This window comes from Sapajus apella, unplaced genomic scaffold (genome assembly GCF_009761245.1).
Source record: "Sapajus apella isolate SASKATOON/1434 unplaced genomic scaffold, GSC_monkey_1.0 scaffold5, whole genome shotgun sequence".
Lineage (NCBI taxonomy): Eukaryota > Metazoa > Chordata > Mammalia > Primates > Cebidae > Sapajus > Sapajus apella.
The window spans coordinates 5,250,143-5,268,332 of NW_022436945.1; the positions used below are offsets into that span (position 1 = coordinate 5,250,143).

Genomic DNA, 18,190 nt, shown 5'->3' on the forward strand with positions numbered 1-18,190 from the left:
ATCCCAGCTATTCAGGAGGCTGAGGCAGGAGAATTGCTTGAACCTGGGAGGCAGAGGATGCAGTGAGCCGAGATGGTGCCACTGCACTCCAGCCTGAACAACAGAATGAGACTCTGAAATTAGAAGTCCATGTTGGCCAGGCTTGTCTCAAACTCCTGACTTCAAGTGATTCACCTGCCTCTGCCTCCCAAAGTGCTGGGATAACAGCTGCAAGCCACTGTGCCTGGCCTGCCCTAGTTTTTATAGTTTGTATACTCTTCTTTTCCTTTACCCTTAGATAACATTTGATCTAAGCTTTGAAAAATAATTAAAATTTTGAAAAACAGAGCAGAAAAGCTGGGTATTCTAGAAATGGGGAATGGCCACTAGCCAATATTTATTGACTGCTTACCATATGCTGGACAATTTTCTTACTGTTTTTTTTTTTTTACATTTATTCATTTACTAATAATAACCCCACAAAGTAGATACTATCATTGACTCCTTTTTACTAATGAGGAAACCTCAGATTCCTCATTTGTAAACCAAGTTTTGAACCCAAAACTGCCTTTAAACCAAGATTTGAACCCAGGCAAACTGCATATCCAGTACACCCTCTGCTAAACAATGAAAAGAAGGCAAGTAGGTATAGAGCCCTTTCTGGAAAGTGCTTAGGGAGATGAGGTTAGAAAGATGGTGTTGGCTTTGAATGCCAGTCTGAGCAGTTTTGATTCAATTTATTAGACAATGAGGAGTTGACACTTGCCTCTGAACTTCTGTTGGAAAAAGCATCAGGATGTTTACCAAATTATATTTTCTTCACAGATTGATGGAACATTTAAAATAGATATTCCCCCAGTTCTTCTGGGCTACAGTAAGGAGCGAAATATGATTCTTGAGCGGGGTTTTGATTCTGTCCGAAACTTAAGTGAAGGTTCTTACATCACTCTGTTTATTACAATTGAGCCCCAGCTGGTTCCTGGAGAGTCTGTTCAAGAAAAGGTAATGGCTTATAGTTTGGAAACCCATGTCTATGTTGATTAAAACACAAGAAATGCTTGCTAGGCTACGCTTTTATGATGTTGACTGTGCTACACAAACAGAGGTTTCTTACTTCAATCTCCACTTATTATTCTTTCAATTTAGATAGAATGGTGGTGAAAAACAGATGTGCGGGTTTGTACATTCACTGAACCAATAATTGGGTCAATCGGCAACATGTTTATATTTGTCTTGCTTTGCCTAAAACTTAAGACTTTTAGTCAAAGTAAGACAAATATAAACATGCTCTGCTTCTAGAAGAATTTTCTCAATGTGAAGAAAATGAAATATCACAAACTAGAAAATCAGATTGCTCTTTTATTTCACAAGTATTGGCAAGAATATATTTCTATGTCTAATCTAACATCTTTGGCTATGCTATGCATTGAATCAATTCATAGGATCACAAGACTAGATGACCTTTATGAGTCACCTCAATTCATTCCATGAAACAAATAAATGCATGTACAAGTATGCTTTTAAATATCTCCAGAAAAGAGTTTCCAGAACTTTCACTGGTTAGTAACTGTTCCTGAACCTTCATTAAACCCATTTATGCCAAGTGTTTCATTATTGGAACACTAAGCAAGTGGGAGTTATTTATATCCTACTGCTCAAGGTTATCACCTAGGTCTGATTGCAAAAATTCAAAAAATTGCAACCTCAGGCATAAATGGGTTAAGAAATAAATGTCTTCCTGTAACATACTTGTATACAACATTTATACATACTGCCCTCATTGGATTTGGGCGAATATATTGATGGTGACCTCTTATTCATATGTAAACAAATACAGTAATAAAATCAACAGCCACCACCAAGATGTACTGAGTCCTTAGTCTGTCCTCAGTACTATGTCAAACCTTGGATACATGTTCTCACCTTAATACTCACAGGTGTCTTAGACACGGGGTCTCCAATATACAGAAGAGAAAAATAAGGTTCAATTTATGCAAGGTGACATAGGCAGAGGTAACCCATGTCTGTTTGACTCTAAACTGTATATATTCAGCACGTCTATGTGACAGACATTTCTTAGGCATTGGGGTACAGTAGGCTAGAAATGCAGATAAAAAGTCCTCCAAGCTTACATTCATGTATAATCATAAGTTGTTGTTAGCTACTAACCTATATTGTACAAATTTTTGTGCCTACTCTACTCTATTATAATTAATACTTAGATAGAGATAAAATAAACAAACACACTCCTTTTTTTTCCCCAGTATTACAATTTGGTTTGCAGAGAAAAAAATACTATTACTATCTCCCATCTGCAAAGCTTTTACCAAAAAAAAAGTACTGAAAAAACAAATGTACTGAAATTTAAATTAATCCTATATTAATTTTGTCAGTAAAATGGTGCTTCTCTAGAAAACATTAGAATATATCCATTTCAAAATATTTTTTAAAAGGGAAAAATATATTCTGAATGTTTGTCTTCATATATAAATTCAAAAGAACGCCAACAAACATGTTTACACACAAAAATACTTCCACACAAAAGATTTTGCTATTTCTATGTATATGTAACTGAAGAACAGGCAGTCAGCTAGAACCCCACCTTGGGGGTGAGTTTCTAAAACATGTGAAAGCAGTCTATCCTGGCAGAAAGGATGAAAGCCCAAGACTCCTCCATGCTAGGCATCCCTCACAAGCCCTGACTTCTTACTGCAGGACTTTGAAGAGGCCTCCAGGGGTCTGAACCACAGTCCTCAAGTCCTACAGTCTTCCTTCCCTAAAGCTGTTAAATGGCAGTCAGATTCTGCCTTTGGTGGCAGGTCACTAACCCATTGTGGCTGTAGGACGCATTTACCTTAGGCCTCTAAAATGAGGGCTTAAAAAAAAACATGGAAGGCAGATTCTTTGTGGCTGTTTGATAAGGAAGGTTATGTTGATTGACAGGACCCTTATGTCCAAAACATGCAGTGGCATAAAACGCCACTCAGTGATTCACCTGCAGACAATTCAGGAAAGAGAAGTACTCATCCTAAAATTATAGCGTCCACAACCTGGAATTGTTTTTCCACTTACAGCAGTACTTCCAGGATTAGCAGATTAGAGTCTTTCCTCTACCACCATGCCATATGGAACAATTCAACAAGATGTTTTAAACATATCTATTAATGGAAAATTTTTAAAGATATATAGAAACTCCTGAAATTCTTATTTAATATCACTTACTTTACCTGATCTTGGTTAAAAATAAGTTTTTTAAAAGATTATTTCTCTTAATAAAGCCTGCCTCTTGTTTCTTTTTCTTTTTTTCTTTCTTGCTTCTGATAGATGAGTAACATGCTTAAGAAGGTACTAAGTATTTTGTTTTACTATTTATTGGTCAGTAGTTATTAGGCTTTAATTAGCTGCTTCTGTCCACTGCTACCTGGGGGGCAGGTGTTGTATCTTAATGTGTGTGTGATGCCTGGGCATTGAATTCCAAGTGTCTCCAGTTCCGTGAAGAATGTCCTGCCTTGTCTTTTGGCCCATTTCATTTTACCAGAAAGATTCTTAGTTAGCTTTGAATCTAAGAAGTCATCAGTCTGAATGTTACCTGCATACTGGGAGCTAGCTCCACTCTTTGCAAATGTATAAAACTCATGAGCTGCTTCTCGCAGAGACAGTGTATCTCCAAAAGTTATTTCTGGTGGGTTGGGGCTGTCTCAGTACAGCTTTTCTTTCTTTTTTTTTTTTTTTTTTTTTTTGAGAGAGGGTCTTGCTCTGTTGCTCGTTTAGAGTGCAGTGGTGCAATCATGGCTTCCTGCAGCCTCAACCTCTCCAGCCCAAGCAATGCTCCTACCTCAGCCTCCCAAGTACCTGGCACCACAGGTGTGCACCACCAGGCCCAGGTAATTTTGTTTATGTTTTTGTAGAGTTAAGTCTCATTATGTGCCCAGGCTGCTCTCAAATTCCTGGGCTCAAGTGATCCTCCAGTATCAACCTCGCAAAGTGCGGAGATTACAGGTGTGAGCCACTGCGTGTGGCCAGTGTAGCTTTTCAAAGGCAATGTAAACCCATTCAGTTTTCTATAAATGTTTGCATTAGAGGCCAAAGAATTGAACCAGTCAAGAATCTTTCAAAAATTTTCTGTTGAATCAAACTGAATTTGTCAGTGCCACCTTAATTTGTTTCATCATAAATGACCCAAATTCTTTCTGTATTTAGCTTTTTCTTGGCATTTCTTAGATCACTAACATAGCAAACTACTAATTCTTAAATTCTGTTTCAAACCATAAAATGGGATCTTGGTGGCCTAGACAAGTATTAAAGACTAAACGCTTACCATGTGTATGCTGGGTGTTCATAAGAAATATTCAAACACAGGCCTAAGGAAACACTCCTTATAGAGCCAAGAGACTCAACAGAACATTCCAATCCAAGTGGTAGAAAAAACATTAGACATACTTTTCCTTTTTTAACTTGGAAGGCCAATAATCAGTAATGATTCAAGATTGTTGTTGTTCTTTTGCACAGTGCCTATAGCTGCCTCTCTTAAATGCTCCCACAGCACTGTAGGTCTTAAGGCCTTGATAGCTTATTAGTGTTCCCCTGTAGACTAAAAGTTCATTCAGAGGAATCTTTCATACTCATTTATACATAGTGTCTGGAAGTTTTCAGACTCTCAACAAACATTTTTCAAAAACTGGATGAATAAATGAAAGAGCTTAGAGGAAAAGGAATAAATTCAACTGTGGTTTTTTTTCTGTACATCATTCTTGTTTTATAATTCTCCATTTTTCCACAGTTACAATTACTTCTTGACCATTCTACATTAGGAAAAAGTGATACACCTACACCAAAGCCTTATGAGCTTACCTCTTTCACTTAGTTTTATTTATATATATCTCATAACTTCTATTAGGTAGCTACTATGTCTTGGCACTATGCTGAGCAGTAGGCAGTTATGACTCTGATGATATTAAGATTTAGATGTTGGCGGACAACCTATGAGAATATATAGGAGGCTTCTGGAGATGTCTCCATCCTAAATAACTCCTATAACCACTACCCCAACTTCTTAGGGTATAGTAATCAAATTTGAAATAGAAGCCACAGCTAGCCCCAATATAAGGGGCAGTCAAGAACAACTGGGATAATCTAGATTCTATTTGAAGTCATAAAAAGTAATAAAATGTTTTCCATTAACTCATTCATTCATTCATTTGTTAAACACTTACTATGTGCCAAGTAGCATTCTCCATACTAGAGACAAAAAAACAAAATCCCTGAAGTCAGGAATCTTATTTTGTGGGAAAGACGGAGTAAATACGTCACATGTCAGCAGCCTGCAATGTTAAAAAGAAAACCAAACATCTTCAAGCACTGCCTCTAAATTCCATTTTAAAATTACTATTCTTTTTTAACAGAGTCTCACTCTGTTGCCTAGGTTGGAGTGCAGTGGCTCAATCTCCACTCACTGCAATCTCTACTTCCTAGGCTCAAGCGATCCCCCTACCTTAGCCTCCCAAGTAGCTGGGACTACAGGCAGGAATCACTACACATGGCTAATTTTTTTTTTTTTTTTTTTTTTGATAGAGACAGGGCCCCACTATGTTGCCCAGGCTCGTCTCAAACTCCTGGGCTCAGGTGATCCTCCTGTCTTGGCCTCTCAAATGCTGGGATTACAGGTATGAGACACTGTGCCTAGACCCCAAAATTAATTTTTAAAATAAAATTTTTGGTTCTGAAATTATTTAAAATGTAACTAACTATGCAAATATTTTTACCAAAAATCTTTTAAAAATATTTTAACACTCACTCTTTTTCATATTATTTTTGTTAGCAGCAGCTTTAGGGGGAAGAATGACAATATGTGTGTAAAGGAAATTTACATTTGTTCTGTTTCATCTGCTTTGAGTTACTTTTTAAAAGTCTGGGAATTAGTGGCTGGATGCAGTGGCTCATGCCTGTATTCCCACTGCTTTAGGAGGTCAAAGTGAGAGAATCGCTTGAGCCCAGGAGTTTGAGGGTACAGTAAACTGTAATTGTGCCACTGTACTGCAGCCTAGGCGACAGAATAAGACCCTGCCTCAGAAAAAAAAAAAAACTGCTGGGAATTATTTAAAATAATTCTTATAAATTTGATGTTTCTAGTTCCGCCTCTTTTTTCCTTTGAGATGCATTACCATTATTTATAACAGTACTTATAGACTTGAAACGTTTTAGCACATTGATATAGATTCATAAATTTGCTGTCCATTTAACATGAGTTGCTTAAGATTTGCATTTGAGATGTTAGATTTTCTGAGGCCTCCACAGCCGGCACACTTAAAACCAACATCAAGATACACACAAAACTCTATTACCTAATTATAGCCTTATCAATCAGAATTCATATATCAGTTTAATTTTCTTAGATTATTTCATTAATGTAGTAGTTTCCATACGGCTGTTTGCCTGTTAACTACTTTCTTTCAATCCTTTCAAATATATTTTAAGTATTAAATGAGTCGGTCTAATTTTCAAACTACAAATTTAATATAAATAAAGCTGCAGGGACAGCAGGACATGCTTTGTAAGGAGTAGGTCATAATTACCAAACCATACATTTAATGCGTGTGTTGACTGTGGAATCTGAACATGCACTTTCTCTCTTGTAATCATATATAAACTCTATGAAGTGTTTCTTTTTGAAGTTTGAGTCTCAGGAAGATGAGAAATTACTTCAAGCAAGTGAGAAGTTTCAAGCTGAATGTGCCTTCAAGTTCCCAAATCGTCAGTGCCTTACAACAGTAATTGATATAAATGGAAAAACTGTTTTTATCACACGTTATCTCAAACCTTTAAACCCTCCTGAGGAGCTCCTTAGTGTCTACCCCAATAATCTACAGGCAACTGCAGTAAGTATTTCATAGCAAATAATGCTATGCTAAAACTGTTTTCAAGTTTAAATATATAGCCATTTTAATTACCATATTTCATAGTACTTAAGATATTAACTATATCAGGATCATTAATGATAAAAGTAATGATTAAAGCATTTTTATTAACATGAGGTTTTCTTTCTTTAGAAAAGTCTGAAGGCAGCTGGGCTATGGCTCATGCCTGTAATTCCAGCAATTTAGGGGCCCAAGGCAGGCAGATCACTTGAGACCAGGAGTTTGACACCAGCCTGGCCAACATGGTGAAACTCCATCTCTACTGGAAATACAAAAATTAGCCTACTGTGCTGGTGCACACCTGTAGTCCCAGCTACTCGGGAGGCTGAGGCCCGAGAATTGCTTGAACCTGGGAGGTGAACATTGCAGTGAGCTAAAATCATGCCACTGCACTCTAGCCTGGGCAACAGAGCAAGAGACTCTGTCTCAACAAAATAAAAATAAAATAAAAATCTAAAGGTACCTGGGATGATAACAACCCTTAGTTCATTGTTTCAACAAAAGATTATTGAGTGCTTTCTGTGTCCCTGGCACTACAGTGTTGGAAAAGTAACATATGGAAAATACTTTACACTTCTAAAATATATCACATAAACACGTTTTCATTATGTATTCTCAATAAGTTTGTTAGGATTTGAACTGATGCCTCTAATGTCAGAAGTTACATACATTCTACTCTACTAAGACAACTATTCAGTATTATGCCTAATGCTATATGTTCAATTAAGTTCACTGAGTTCAAATTAAGTAAAAATTATTTCAAATATTTAAGTATTTTCAGCATTTAGACCATCATTCCAAAGTACTTCCATACTGGGCCATTAAATATGTATGCACCATTCTCTGGCTTCAGAGCACCATACCCATCACAAACTTGTGTGAATCAGAAGCCATATGTTAACCAGGCTGATTTTACGTGAATACCATAATCCATAACTGCTTTTGGAGAGTGGATAATATAGGGAGTTATTGCTGCTAATAGTCACTAACATAGTAATTTAGAAACAGGGTAATGATATATCTATTTGTAGATATAGATGTATCAAAAACCCCACTTTGTGTTCTACATTTCACTTGCTTTTTATATTACTCATAGCATAGTTGATGTGCAGAAAACTTCTCCCAGTGAAGAACATTTAAGGGTGATGAATAAAATATCTAATAGATCATGGCTGAAATGAAAGTAAAGTGAAAGGGAAAATATAAGAGACAAGAAACAATAAAGCAAGATTCTACAAGAGTGAGAGCTTGAAATAGTGTTTGCTGTCAGGTTATCTGATAATCCCTAATGACTAGAGCTGGGTTTCAATGAGCTACAAGGCTGTGGGAGACAGGGATAATGCATAGGGCTAGAGCAGGCTGGAAGGTTGAATTAGAGACTCAAGTGCAGAGTTGATATTCTTCAGGGTAATACCATCAATGGATAAACCAGGAAGTGCTCTGTCTTCAGAAGGAACCCTGGCCGTCTCAGTCTTGACTTTGGAGAGAAGAGAAAAAAAGAAAATTTTCTAACCTCTACTCTGTATTTACTCACATTCGAGACCGGAATTTATACTACCTGTATGACCCAAAAAAACTTCAACTGAAAATCTAGTTGAAAGTATTTCCTGTTGGTAATGCCCCTAGATCCCTGTCAAAAGCAAACACAAATGCCACAAATATTCCTAGAAGAATGCCGTTCAAATTCAGCCTCAGAAAAATTCCACAGAAAAAAATTCCAAGCAACATGAACATACGGTAAAAGATCATCAATGAAGAAGTAAGTCACCGTAAAGAAGGTTAAGAGTTCAGAAGAACAACAGACTGAAGAATCAGGCCACAAAAACTCCAGATAGAAGAATTATTGTACATAAAATATAAAGTAGATGTGTTTAATATGTTTAAGAAATTTGGGAAATTTAAAGTATAATTTAAAAACAATAGTGCATTGGAATTGACAGACAGATTTTTTAAAGTACCAAATGGAACTTATAACAATAAAAGAGATAATAGTTAAAATTAGAAATTAAACAAGTTAAAACATTAAATACAGTTAAATAAGAGATACATTATATACAATTAAATACAGAGAGAATTATTGAACTGGAATACACATGCAAAGAAATTATTTGGAATATAGTACAGAGAACCTAAACCCAAAATAAGTAGAAGGAAAGAAATAATAAAAACAAGAGCAGAAATAAACAAAATAAAGACTTAAAAATGCAAAAGATCAATGCAACAAAGAGCTGATTTTTAGAAAAGGTAAACGAAATCAACAAACCTTTAGCTGGAATAAGAAAAAAGAGAGAAGACTTAAATAAATAAAATCAAATAAAAAAGAAGACACTGCAACGGATACCACAGAAATATAAAGAATTATAAGAAACTATTATGAACAACTATCCACCAAATTATAAAACTTGGAAGAAACAAATAAATGCATGAACATATACAACTTACCAAGGCTGAATCATGAAGAAATACACCTGAGCAGACCAATAACAAGTAATGAGACTGAAGCAGTAATGAAAAGCCTCCTATCAAAGAAAAGCCTAGGACCTGATGGTTTCACTGCTAAATTCCACCAAATACTTAAATAAAGACTAACATCAATTCTGCTCAAGCTATTCCAAAAAAAAAAAAAAAAAAAAGAAAAGGGAAGTCTGTTAAAGTCATTTTTTATAGGCCAGCATTATCCTGATACCAAAACTAGAGGAGTAACAACAATAAAACTACAGGCCTATATTCTAGGATAAACATAGCTCTAAAACTCCTCAACAAAATATTGCCAAACCAAATTCAATAATATATTAAAATGATCATGCAATATGGTCAAGTGAGACCCATCCCAGGGATGCAAGGATGGTTCAAAACAGGCAAATAAGTAAATGCGATATATCACCTTTACAGAATCAAGGACAAAAACCACTTGTTCATTTCAATAGATGCTTAAAAAGAATTCAATGGAATTCAACATCCCTCATGATAAAAACTCAACAAATTGAGTATAGAAGGAACATATTTCAACACAACAGAGGTTATAAATGAAAAACGCACAGTTAACATCATACTGAACAGCAAAAAGTTGAAGTTTTCCTCTAAGACCTGGAACAAGACAAAGATGCCCACTTTCTCCAACTCTATTCAACACAGTACTGAAAGTTGTAGCTAGAGCAATTAGCCAAGAGAAATAAATAAAGGGCATCCAGATTGGAAAGGAGGAAGTCAAGTTGCTCCCATCTGCAGATAACATGATCATAAATTTAGAAAACCCTAAGGACCCCATCAAGAAACTGTTAGAACTAATAAATTAATTTATTAAAGCTGCAGGAAGCAAAATCAACATACACAATTTAGTAGTGTCTCTATACACCAATAATGAACTAGCTGGAAAAAAAAATCAAGAAGTAATCCCAAATACAACAGCTACAAAAAGTTATAAGATACCTAAGGATAAATTTCATCAACAAGGTGAAAGATCTCTGCAATCAAAATTACAAACATTGATGAAAGAAATTGAGGAAGGCACAAATAAATGGAAAGATATCCTGTGTTCAGATTGGAAGAATTAATATTGTTAAAATATCCATATTACTCAAAGCGATCTACAGATTCAATACACTGTCTATCAAAATATCAGAGCATTCTTTGCAGAAATAGAAAAACATCTTAAAATTCATATGGAAATACAAAAGATCCCAAATAGCCAATGTAACCTAGAGGAAAAAGAACAAAGAACTGAAAGCATCATATTACCTGACTTCAAAGTATACTACTGTAGTAACTAAAACAGCATGGCACTAGTCTAAAAACACATATAGACCCATGGAACATGATAGCAAATCCAGAAATAAATCCATGCATTTACAGCCAAATGACTTTTGACTAAGGCACCAAGAACACACACTGGGAAAAAGGACAGTCTGGTCAATAAATGGTGTTGGAAAAATGATATCCACAGGGAAAAGAACAAAAACTAGAGTTCTCATCTCTCACCATATACAAAGATCAACTCTAAAAGGATTAATGAATTACATGTAAGAACTGAAACTATGAAACCACTGAAAGAAAGTATAGGGGAAATACTTTATGAAATTTAACTGGGAGGATTTTTTTTATAAGACCTCGAAAGCACAGGCAACAAAAGCAAAAATAGACAAATGGGATTACATCAATCTAAAAAGCTTCTGCATAGCAAAGGAACCAATCAATAGAGTCAATAGACAACCTACAGAATAGGAGAAAGTAATTGCAAACTATGTGTCTAACAAGATGTTAAACTCTAGACTATGTAAGGAACTCAAACAACTCAATAGCAGAAAACCCCAAATAGTTTGATTTAAAAGTCAGAAAAAGAGCTGAATTTTCTCAAAAAAAGACAAATGTCCAACAAACATGAAAAAAATTTCAACATCACTAATCATCAGAGAAATGCAAATCAAAACCACGAGATACCACCTCACTCCAGTTAAAATGACTCTTTTCAGAAAGACAAACAATGACAAATGCTGGCAAGAGTCTGAAGAAAGAGGAACTCTGATACACAATGGTGGGAATTTAAATCAATACAGCCATTATTGGAAAACAGTATAGAGGTCCTCACAAATTAAAATTAGAACTACAATGTGATCTGGCAAAATCCCATTACTAAGTATGTATCCAAAGGAAATGAAATCAGTATATCGAAGAAGTATCTGCACTCATACGTGTATTGCAGTGCTAGTCACAATAGCCAGGATAGGGAATCAAGCAAAGTATCCATCTGTGGATGAATGAATAAAGAAAATGTGGTATATATACACAATGAATGCCAGTCAACCATAAAACAGAATGAAATTCTGTCATTTGTGACAACATGGGTGAACCTGGAGGGCATGTTAAGTGAAATAAGCCAGGCACAGAAAGGCCTGGCTAGTTTATCTCAAAATAGAGAGAATAGTGTTACTCACTATTCACTATTATAATAGTGTTATTCATTATTAGTGTTATTCATTATTCTACTCTTCCCTCCTGAGGAGGGAAGGCAGGAGGGGGGATGGAGAGAGGATGTTCAACAGGTACAGAGTTACAGTTAGGAAGAATGAGTTCTGGTATCCTATTACACAGTATGATGCATATAGTTAATAATAATGTATAGTATATTTCCAGCTAACTAGAAGAGAGGATTTTGAGTATTATCACCCCAAAGAAATAATACATGTTGAAAGTGATGGATATGCCAATTACCCTGATTTCAGCATTACACAATGTATACCATGCATTGAAACATCACACCATACCCCATAAATATGAACAATTGTGTCAATAGACATAAAACAAAATTTTATTAAAAGATTAACTTCCTTAGAAATTACAGAAATAGAAGTTATAGCCACAATGATGCCCAGACCTTGATTCCCAAATACTATTACCCTCTCAACCAGGGCTCCTTAGAGAAATGACTATTTTCAAGACTGGGCTAAGTGAAAATTCAAGATGATTCTGGAAAGTCTTGTTATACCAGAAAGTAAAGAAGTGTGAAATGAAAGGGAAAAAAAGACTTGTCAAAGGGACACAGTTTCTTCATCTGTAAAGGATGGGTAATAACAAAAACCTTCCATATAGGATGTTTGGTGAAGATGAAAATGATATTATATAATATTTAGTAAGCATTTAGTATTAGTTTCATTTTGTACATGTAAATGGTTGTAACATTTGAGATTTATTTTAAGAAATCAGGTAGGGGATGCAGCGTTTTGTTTTATTAGAAATTATTTTTTGTAAAGCTCATTTTCTTTTTTTTTTTTTGAGTTGGAGCTTCGCTCTTGTTACCCACGCTGGAGTGCAATGGCGCAATCTCGGCTCACCGCAACCTCCGCCTCCTGGGTTCAGGCAATTCTCCTGCCTCAGGCTCCTGAGTAGCTGGGATTACAGGCACGCGCCACCATGCCCAGCTAATTTTTTTTGTATTTTTAGTAGAGACGGGGTTTCACCATTTTGACCAGGATGGTCTCGATCTCTTGACCTCGTGATCCACCCGCCTCGGCCTCCCAAAGTGCTGGGATTATAGGCGTGAGCCACCGCGCCCGGCGTAAAGCTCATTTTCATTATACAGGAACTGGTGGCTCGATATGTGTCCTTGATTCCCTTCTTGCCTGACACTGTCTCATTTGCTGGAATCTGTGACCTATGGAGCACATCTGATGTAAGTAGTTCTTCTTCACAAATTTACTAACGTGAGCTGACTTAATGAAATATTAGCTAACTGCTTGCATAAATTTAAATTGCAACATTCATTAGTCATAAAAACCTAATTGGCTATCTGTTTAGTAATATGAGCTAAATTCTGAAGCATTTTTTCTTCCAGGTTCAGTTTTCCCAAAGTTCATAAGTTAACAAAAAATTAATTGCTCACACAAAAAGTTTAAAAGTAATACTTCAGATGTCTTAATGCTGATTTACCCTCCCAGTATTACCATAAAACTTCTTGGTTTTGTTCATGAAAAATACCAAAATTACATTCTATATTATAATTAGAAATGATATATTCCTTAATTTATGGGCTTTGTAAGGCATGGCATATCATTATTTATTCAGTATATACTTTTTGGTCATTTACCACATACCAGATGCTATACTAAATTCTGGCTATAAGTGAAATAAACATAGCATAGTCTCTACCCTCATATAATTTATATTGTACTCCTATGAGAATCTAATGCCACTACTGATCTGACAAGAGGCAAGTGGTAATGCTTGTTTGTGTGCCGCTCACATTCTGCTGTGCGGCCCAGTTCCTAACAGGCCACAGACTGGTACTAGTCCATGGCCTGGGAATTGAGGACCTTTGCTCTAGAGCTAGACTGGCTTTACTACTTCCTAAGTGTTACTTATTAATCTGTACCTCCACTTCCTCGTCTATAAAATGAACAAATAGGAGTGTACCTTCCTGAAAGGGTTGTTCTAGAATTAAATCAGTTTAATGAAGTAATGTGCTTTAAAGATTGTTTAGCATATAATGAACTATCATATATACATTAAAAATAAAAATGAAACTTTGAAATGTCTCCCCAACCCTACCACAATCATAGTGACTATTGATTCTAGAAATCCATATCATCAATGTCAGAGAAAACACCATGTCCACTAAAAGTGGTTTATTTTAAAAAATGAATTATCAACATACTATCAAAATTTGGGGAAAGATTATAGGTCTTACACTTCAAGGCATATGACATATTAGAAACCTGCCAAGCCAATCCAGAGTAAAGCATTCAGTTAATATGACATACTTTTTTTCTTTTGGTCAGCAATTTCTTGATCTCCTGGCAGGGGATGAAGAAGAACATGCAGTACTACTGTGTAATTACTTTCTGTCTCTGGGTAAGAAGGCCTGGCTGGTGATGGGCAATGCTATTCCTGAGGTAAGACCACGTAGGCTGGCTTTAACAGAGGAGCATAGTTGACTAATCCAGTTGTATGTTCTAGATCACAGACAGGAAATATTTTCATAACGATTCTTTGGGTTCCTAGGAAAGTGGCCCAGAGATGCCATAACAGCAGAGAGAACTACCAGTGATAAGACATGAAATGGTTTTCAGTGGTCCTCAGGGCCCTATGCAACATTTGAGATTATTTTTTGGCAAACCCAAACCCTTTACCATCCAAAGTCCCCACCTAGCTCTGTCCTTTTAGTATTGGCCTCTTTCCAGCTATGTTCCCAAGCATTCAGATTCCCCTAGTGATGTGGGAATCTTCATGCTTTGCAATGAAGAGGATCCAAAGGAGTGTGCTAAGGTTAGAGATCTCTCCTTTCATGCGTACTGCTTCTACAAGTATCTGCCGCTGACCTGGCAGGCAAAGGGGAATAAGCAGATAAGGAGGAATGAAAAGAATGTTAGCAGCTTTATTTTTATATTAACATTTTTATTTTTATTAGATTGGAGACTATTAGAAGTTTTCCCTAGCCCACTATAAATATCCCTAAATTTCTGATACAATAGGTAAGTTTAGAAAATTCACATGGATTACAGCAGTTTATCCAAAGAGGGTTTTTGGTTTTTGTTCTTTCTTTTTTCATGACAGAGTTTCACTCTTGATGCCCAGGCTGGAGTGCAATGGTGCAATCTCAGCTCACTGCAACCTCTGCCTCCCGGGTTCAAGCAATTCTCCAGTCTCAGCCTCCCGAGTAGCTGAAATTACAGGCATGCACCACCACGCCCAGCTAATTTTTGTATTTTTAGTAGAGATGTAGTTTCTTCTTGTTGGTCAGGCTGGTCTCGAACTCCTGACCTCAGGTGATCCGCCCGCCTCAGCCTCCCAAAGTGCTGGGATTATAGGTGTGAGCCACCACACCCGGCCAAAGAGGGTTTTAAAAAGAGGCCACAAGGCTCTAGGAATGCTTGGAAATTCGAGTTGCTGCAAGGCAGGTAATAAAGTAGTATCATATTCATGTTCAAATTAAGTCTCCATCATTATCTACCAGATAGCTTGGTCCCAGGAAAAGAACACTGGGCTAGGAAGTCATGAGGCTGAAGTTCAAGGTTCCGTGCCTGCTTATCATTAGCTGTGTGACACTAAGTAGGTCACTGCACAACTCTGGGTTTTATAGGAAACTGGGATAATTTCTGCCCTGCCTTCCCCAGAAAACTGTTGTGAACATCAAGTAAAATTATACAGGGAAAATAAATGAATGAATTCTCATTGTAAAAATAGAATCTAACAATACGTAAGTATTCTGTGTAAAAAGTAGAGTCCCTTTTCAGAAGACCCAGAATACCTTGACAAGGAACTTCTACTTCTCCAACTCCCAATTCTACTCCCCTCCCCAAGTACAGTCATTCTTAACTGTTTGGTACATATCCTTTCAAATCTACTATGCATTTACACAGTTACAAATGTTTGTCAAATGTAAGTTACTATATTAGAAACAGAAATATCTCTATTCAGACATAATCAGCCTTCTATAGACTTAAATGGCAGTCTTACTGACTCAGAAGAAAACGCCAGTGACTGCTTATTTTCACTCATAGTTCTTCAGCCAATCCTAAGATATATTGGTTGGGTAAGATGATGACTATCCTTATTTAGTCATTGCACTAGTACCAGATGCAAGAATTTTGCAAAACTAAGCATTCATCTTTACTTTTTAAATTCAGCATAACCTAGAACTTCAAAGTAGTTTTCACCATTAACCATGGAATTTCACTAATCAGGGGTTCAAGCAAAATAATGAATTGTCTGTGCAAGCTAGTATTGCTCTTCATTGCATAAATAGTTGAAAACTGGTTTTAATGGCCATTTTCTTTCAGGGTCCAACTGCCTATGTGCTAACTTGGGAGCAAGGTCATTATTTAATATGGAATCCCTGCAGTGGACATTTTTATGGACAATTTGATACATTCTGTCCCTTGAAAAATGTGGGCTGTTTAATAGGTCCTGATAATGTAAGTATTAACATTTCTTCTTATATGGTTAATTGATGGATGTTTCCTTTTTAAAATAATTGACCTATTGATTTAAATAATATTTTATGTATCCAAAATATTTATATAAATGAATATATATACACACACACATAGACATACACCAATTAAAGAAATTCAGTGTCAAGCACAGTGGCAGACTGCTAAATAAAACTTCAGTTCAGTTAGTCACCTGATCTGCCTGAGAAGCGGAATGACAAAACACGGTAACAAGGAAATACAGGATTTAGATTCAGAGGACCAGAGTTTGTGTCCTGGGTCTGTCCTTAGTTTTCTCATCCAAAATAGAGTTTACAATTTCTAACTCACAGTGTTTTAAGCACTGACTGAGGCAAATTTGTCACCTGAGCAGATTAGGTTTCTCTGTCTCTTTCGCTCTTTTTTCAAGGGAGATTCCCAAGTATCACCTGACCTGTAATATCCCCAGGTAATTCTGGTTGCAGCCAGTTTTAAGGGCTGTTTGATTTCATTGTAAAGGTACTAAATAAAGTAGTGGTTAAAAATATAAGTTATGGAGCCAGGTGCAGTGGCTCATGCCTGTAGCACTTTGGGAGACCAAGATGGATGGATAACGTGAGGTCAGGAATTCGAGAACAGCCTGGGCAACATGGAGAACCCCGTCACTACTAAAACTACAAAAATTAGCTGGGCATGGTGGTATGCCTCTGTAATCCCAGCTACTTGGGAGGCTGAGGGAGGAGAACTGATTGAACCCAGGAGGCGGGGGTTGCATTCCATTCTGGGCAACAGAGCAAGACTCTGTCTCAAAAAAAAAAGGAAAAAGAAAATGAGTTATGGGATCAGACTGCCTCAGTTTAAACTCCAATTTTATCATTTACTATAGCTGTGTGAGCTTGGGAAAGTCAATCCCTCACAGCTTCAGCTTCTTCATTGGTAAAATGGAGATAATAATAAAGTTATTACTTTATAGAGTAGTTGTGAGGAGTGAATGAGATAATTAACGTTAAGCACCTAACAGAGTAACAAGTCTTTAATTATTTTTAATTAGTTCTTATAGAGTAGTTGTGAAAAGTGAATGAGATAATTAATGTTAAGCACCTAACAGAGTAACAACTCTTTATTTTTAATTATTTTTTTGAGACAGTCTCAATCCATTGCCTAGGCTCGAGTGCAGTGGTGCCATCTCGGCTCACTGCAACCACCACACCCTGCGTTCAAGTGATTCTCCTGCCTCAGCCTCCCGAGTAGCTTGGACCACAGGCACATGCCACCATGTCTGGGTAATTTTTGTTTTCTTAGTAGAGATGGGGTTTCACCATGTTGGCCAGGCACATCACAAATTCGTGGCCTCAAGTGATTCACCTGCCTTGGCCTCCCAAAGTGCTAGGATTACAGACATGAGCCACTGCACCCGGCAAATTATTGAATGATTGTTTTCAGAATCATCATTTACTTTAGCAGTCTCTGAACTTTGTGCTTCTGTCTATAAAAACTGTTTGTACGTGCATCCCAACATGCATATTTTTATGAATTATATTTTTTGTATCAATGTTATTTACATTATAACAAAACCTACTTTCAACATAAAAAGAAATAATTGGAACATCTAATTTTTTCTTTCCATACTCCTGGAGTATACACCCTTCTCTGAAGAGCATCAGTCCATTTTTTTAAGAGTTATTGCTAAAATTTAGAGATAATATATTCAAGCACCCAGCAAAACATCTATGCTTCATAAGTGTTCAGCAAATGACAACTACAGAACTATTAATTACAAATGTAAAGAGCAATGTGGAACACTGTTCCTATGTTAATTATTATTTTTAATTAAAGTCATATCATAATCAAAAGTGATCTGCTAAGCCTCATCTACGTTTAGGGGATCATTTT

The 18,190-nt window shown here is 36.4% G+C and overlaps 1 protein-coding gene and 1 long non-coding RNA gene across 8 annotated transcripts in view; one reads left to right on the forward strand and one right to left on the reverse strand.

Moving 5' to 3' along the window:
* CC2D2A (coiled-coil and C2 domain containing 2A) overlaps positions 1–18,190 on the forward strand; it is a 144,901-nt gene that overhangs the window by 115,668 nt on the left and 11,043 nt on the right. For 5 of the 7 annotated variants that reach the window (XM_032272885.1, XM_032272850.1, XM_032272856.1 and 2 more), the window contains 6 exons: positions 805–981; positions 3,304–3,324; positions 6,651–6,854; positions 12,970–13,059; positions 14,165–14,278; positions 16,166–16,300. In XM_032272885.1, coding sequence (XP_032128776.1) covers positions 805–981; positions 3,304–3,324; positions 6,651–6,854; positions 12,970–13,059; positions 14,165–14,278; positions 16,166–16,300 — 741 coding nt within the window. The remainder of the gene's footprint in view (positions 1–804; positions 982–3,303; positions 3,325–6,650; positions 6,855–12,969; positions 13,060–14,164; positions 14,279–16,165; positions 16,301–18,190) is intronic. The other 2 variants (XM_032272864.1, XM_032272871.1) reach the window with 1 other exon arrangement.
* On the reverse strand, positions 702–14,976 carry LOC116546698. Its single transcript, XR_004266810.1, has 3 exons — positions 14,532–14,976; positions 6,552–6,737; positions 702–967 (listed from the first exon to the last, which is right to left on the reverse strand). It is a non-coding gene; the product is annotated as an uncharacterized LOC116546698 (long non-coding RNA).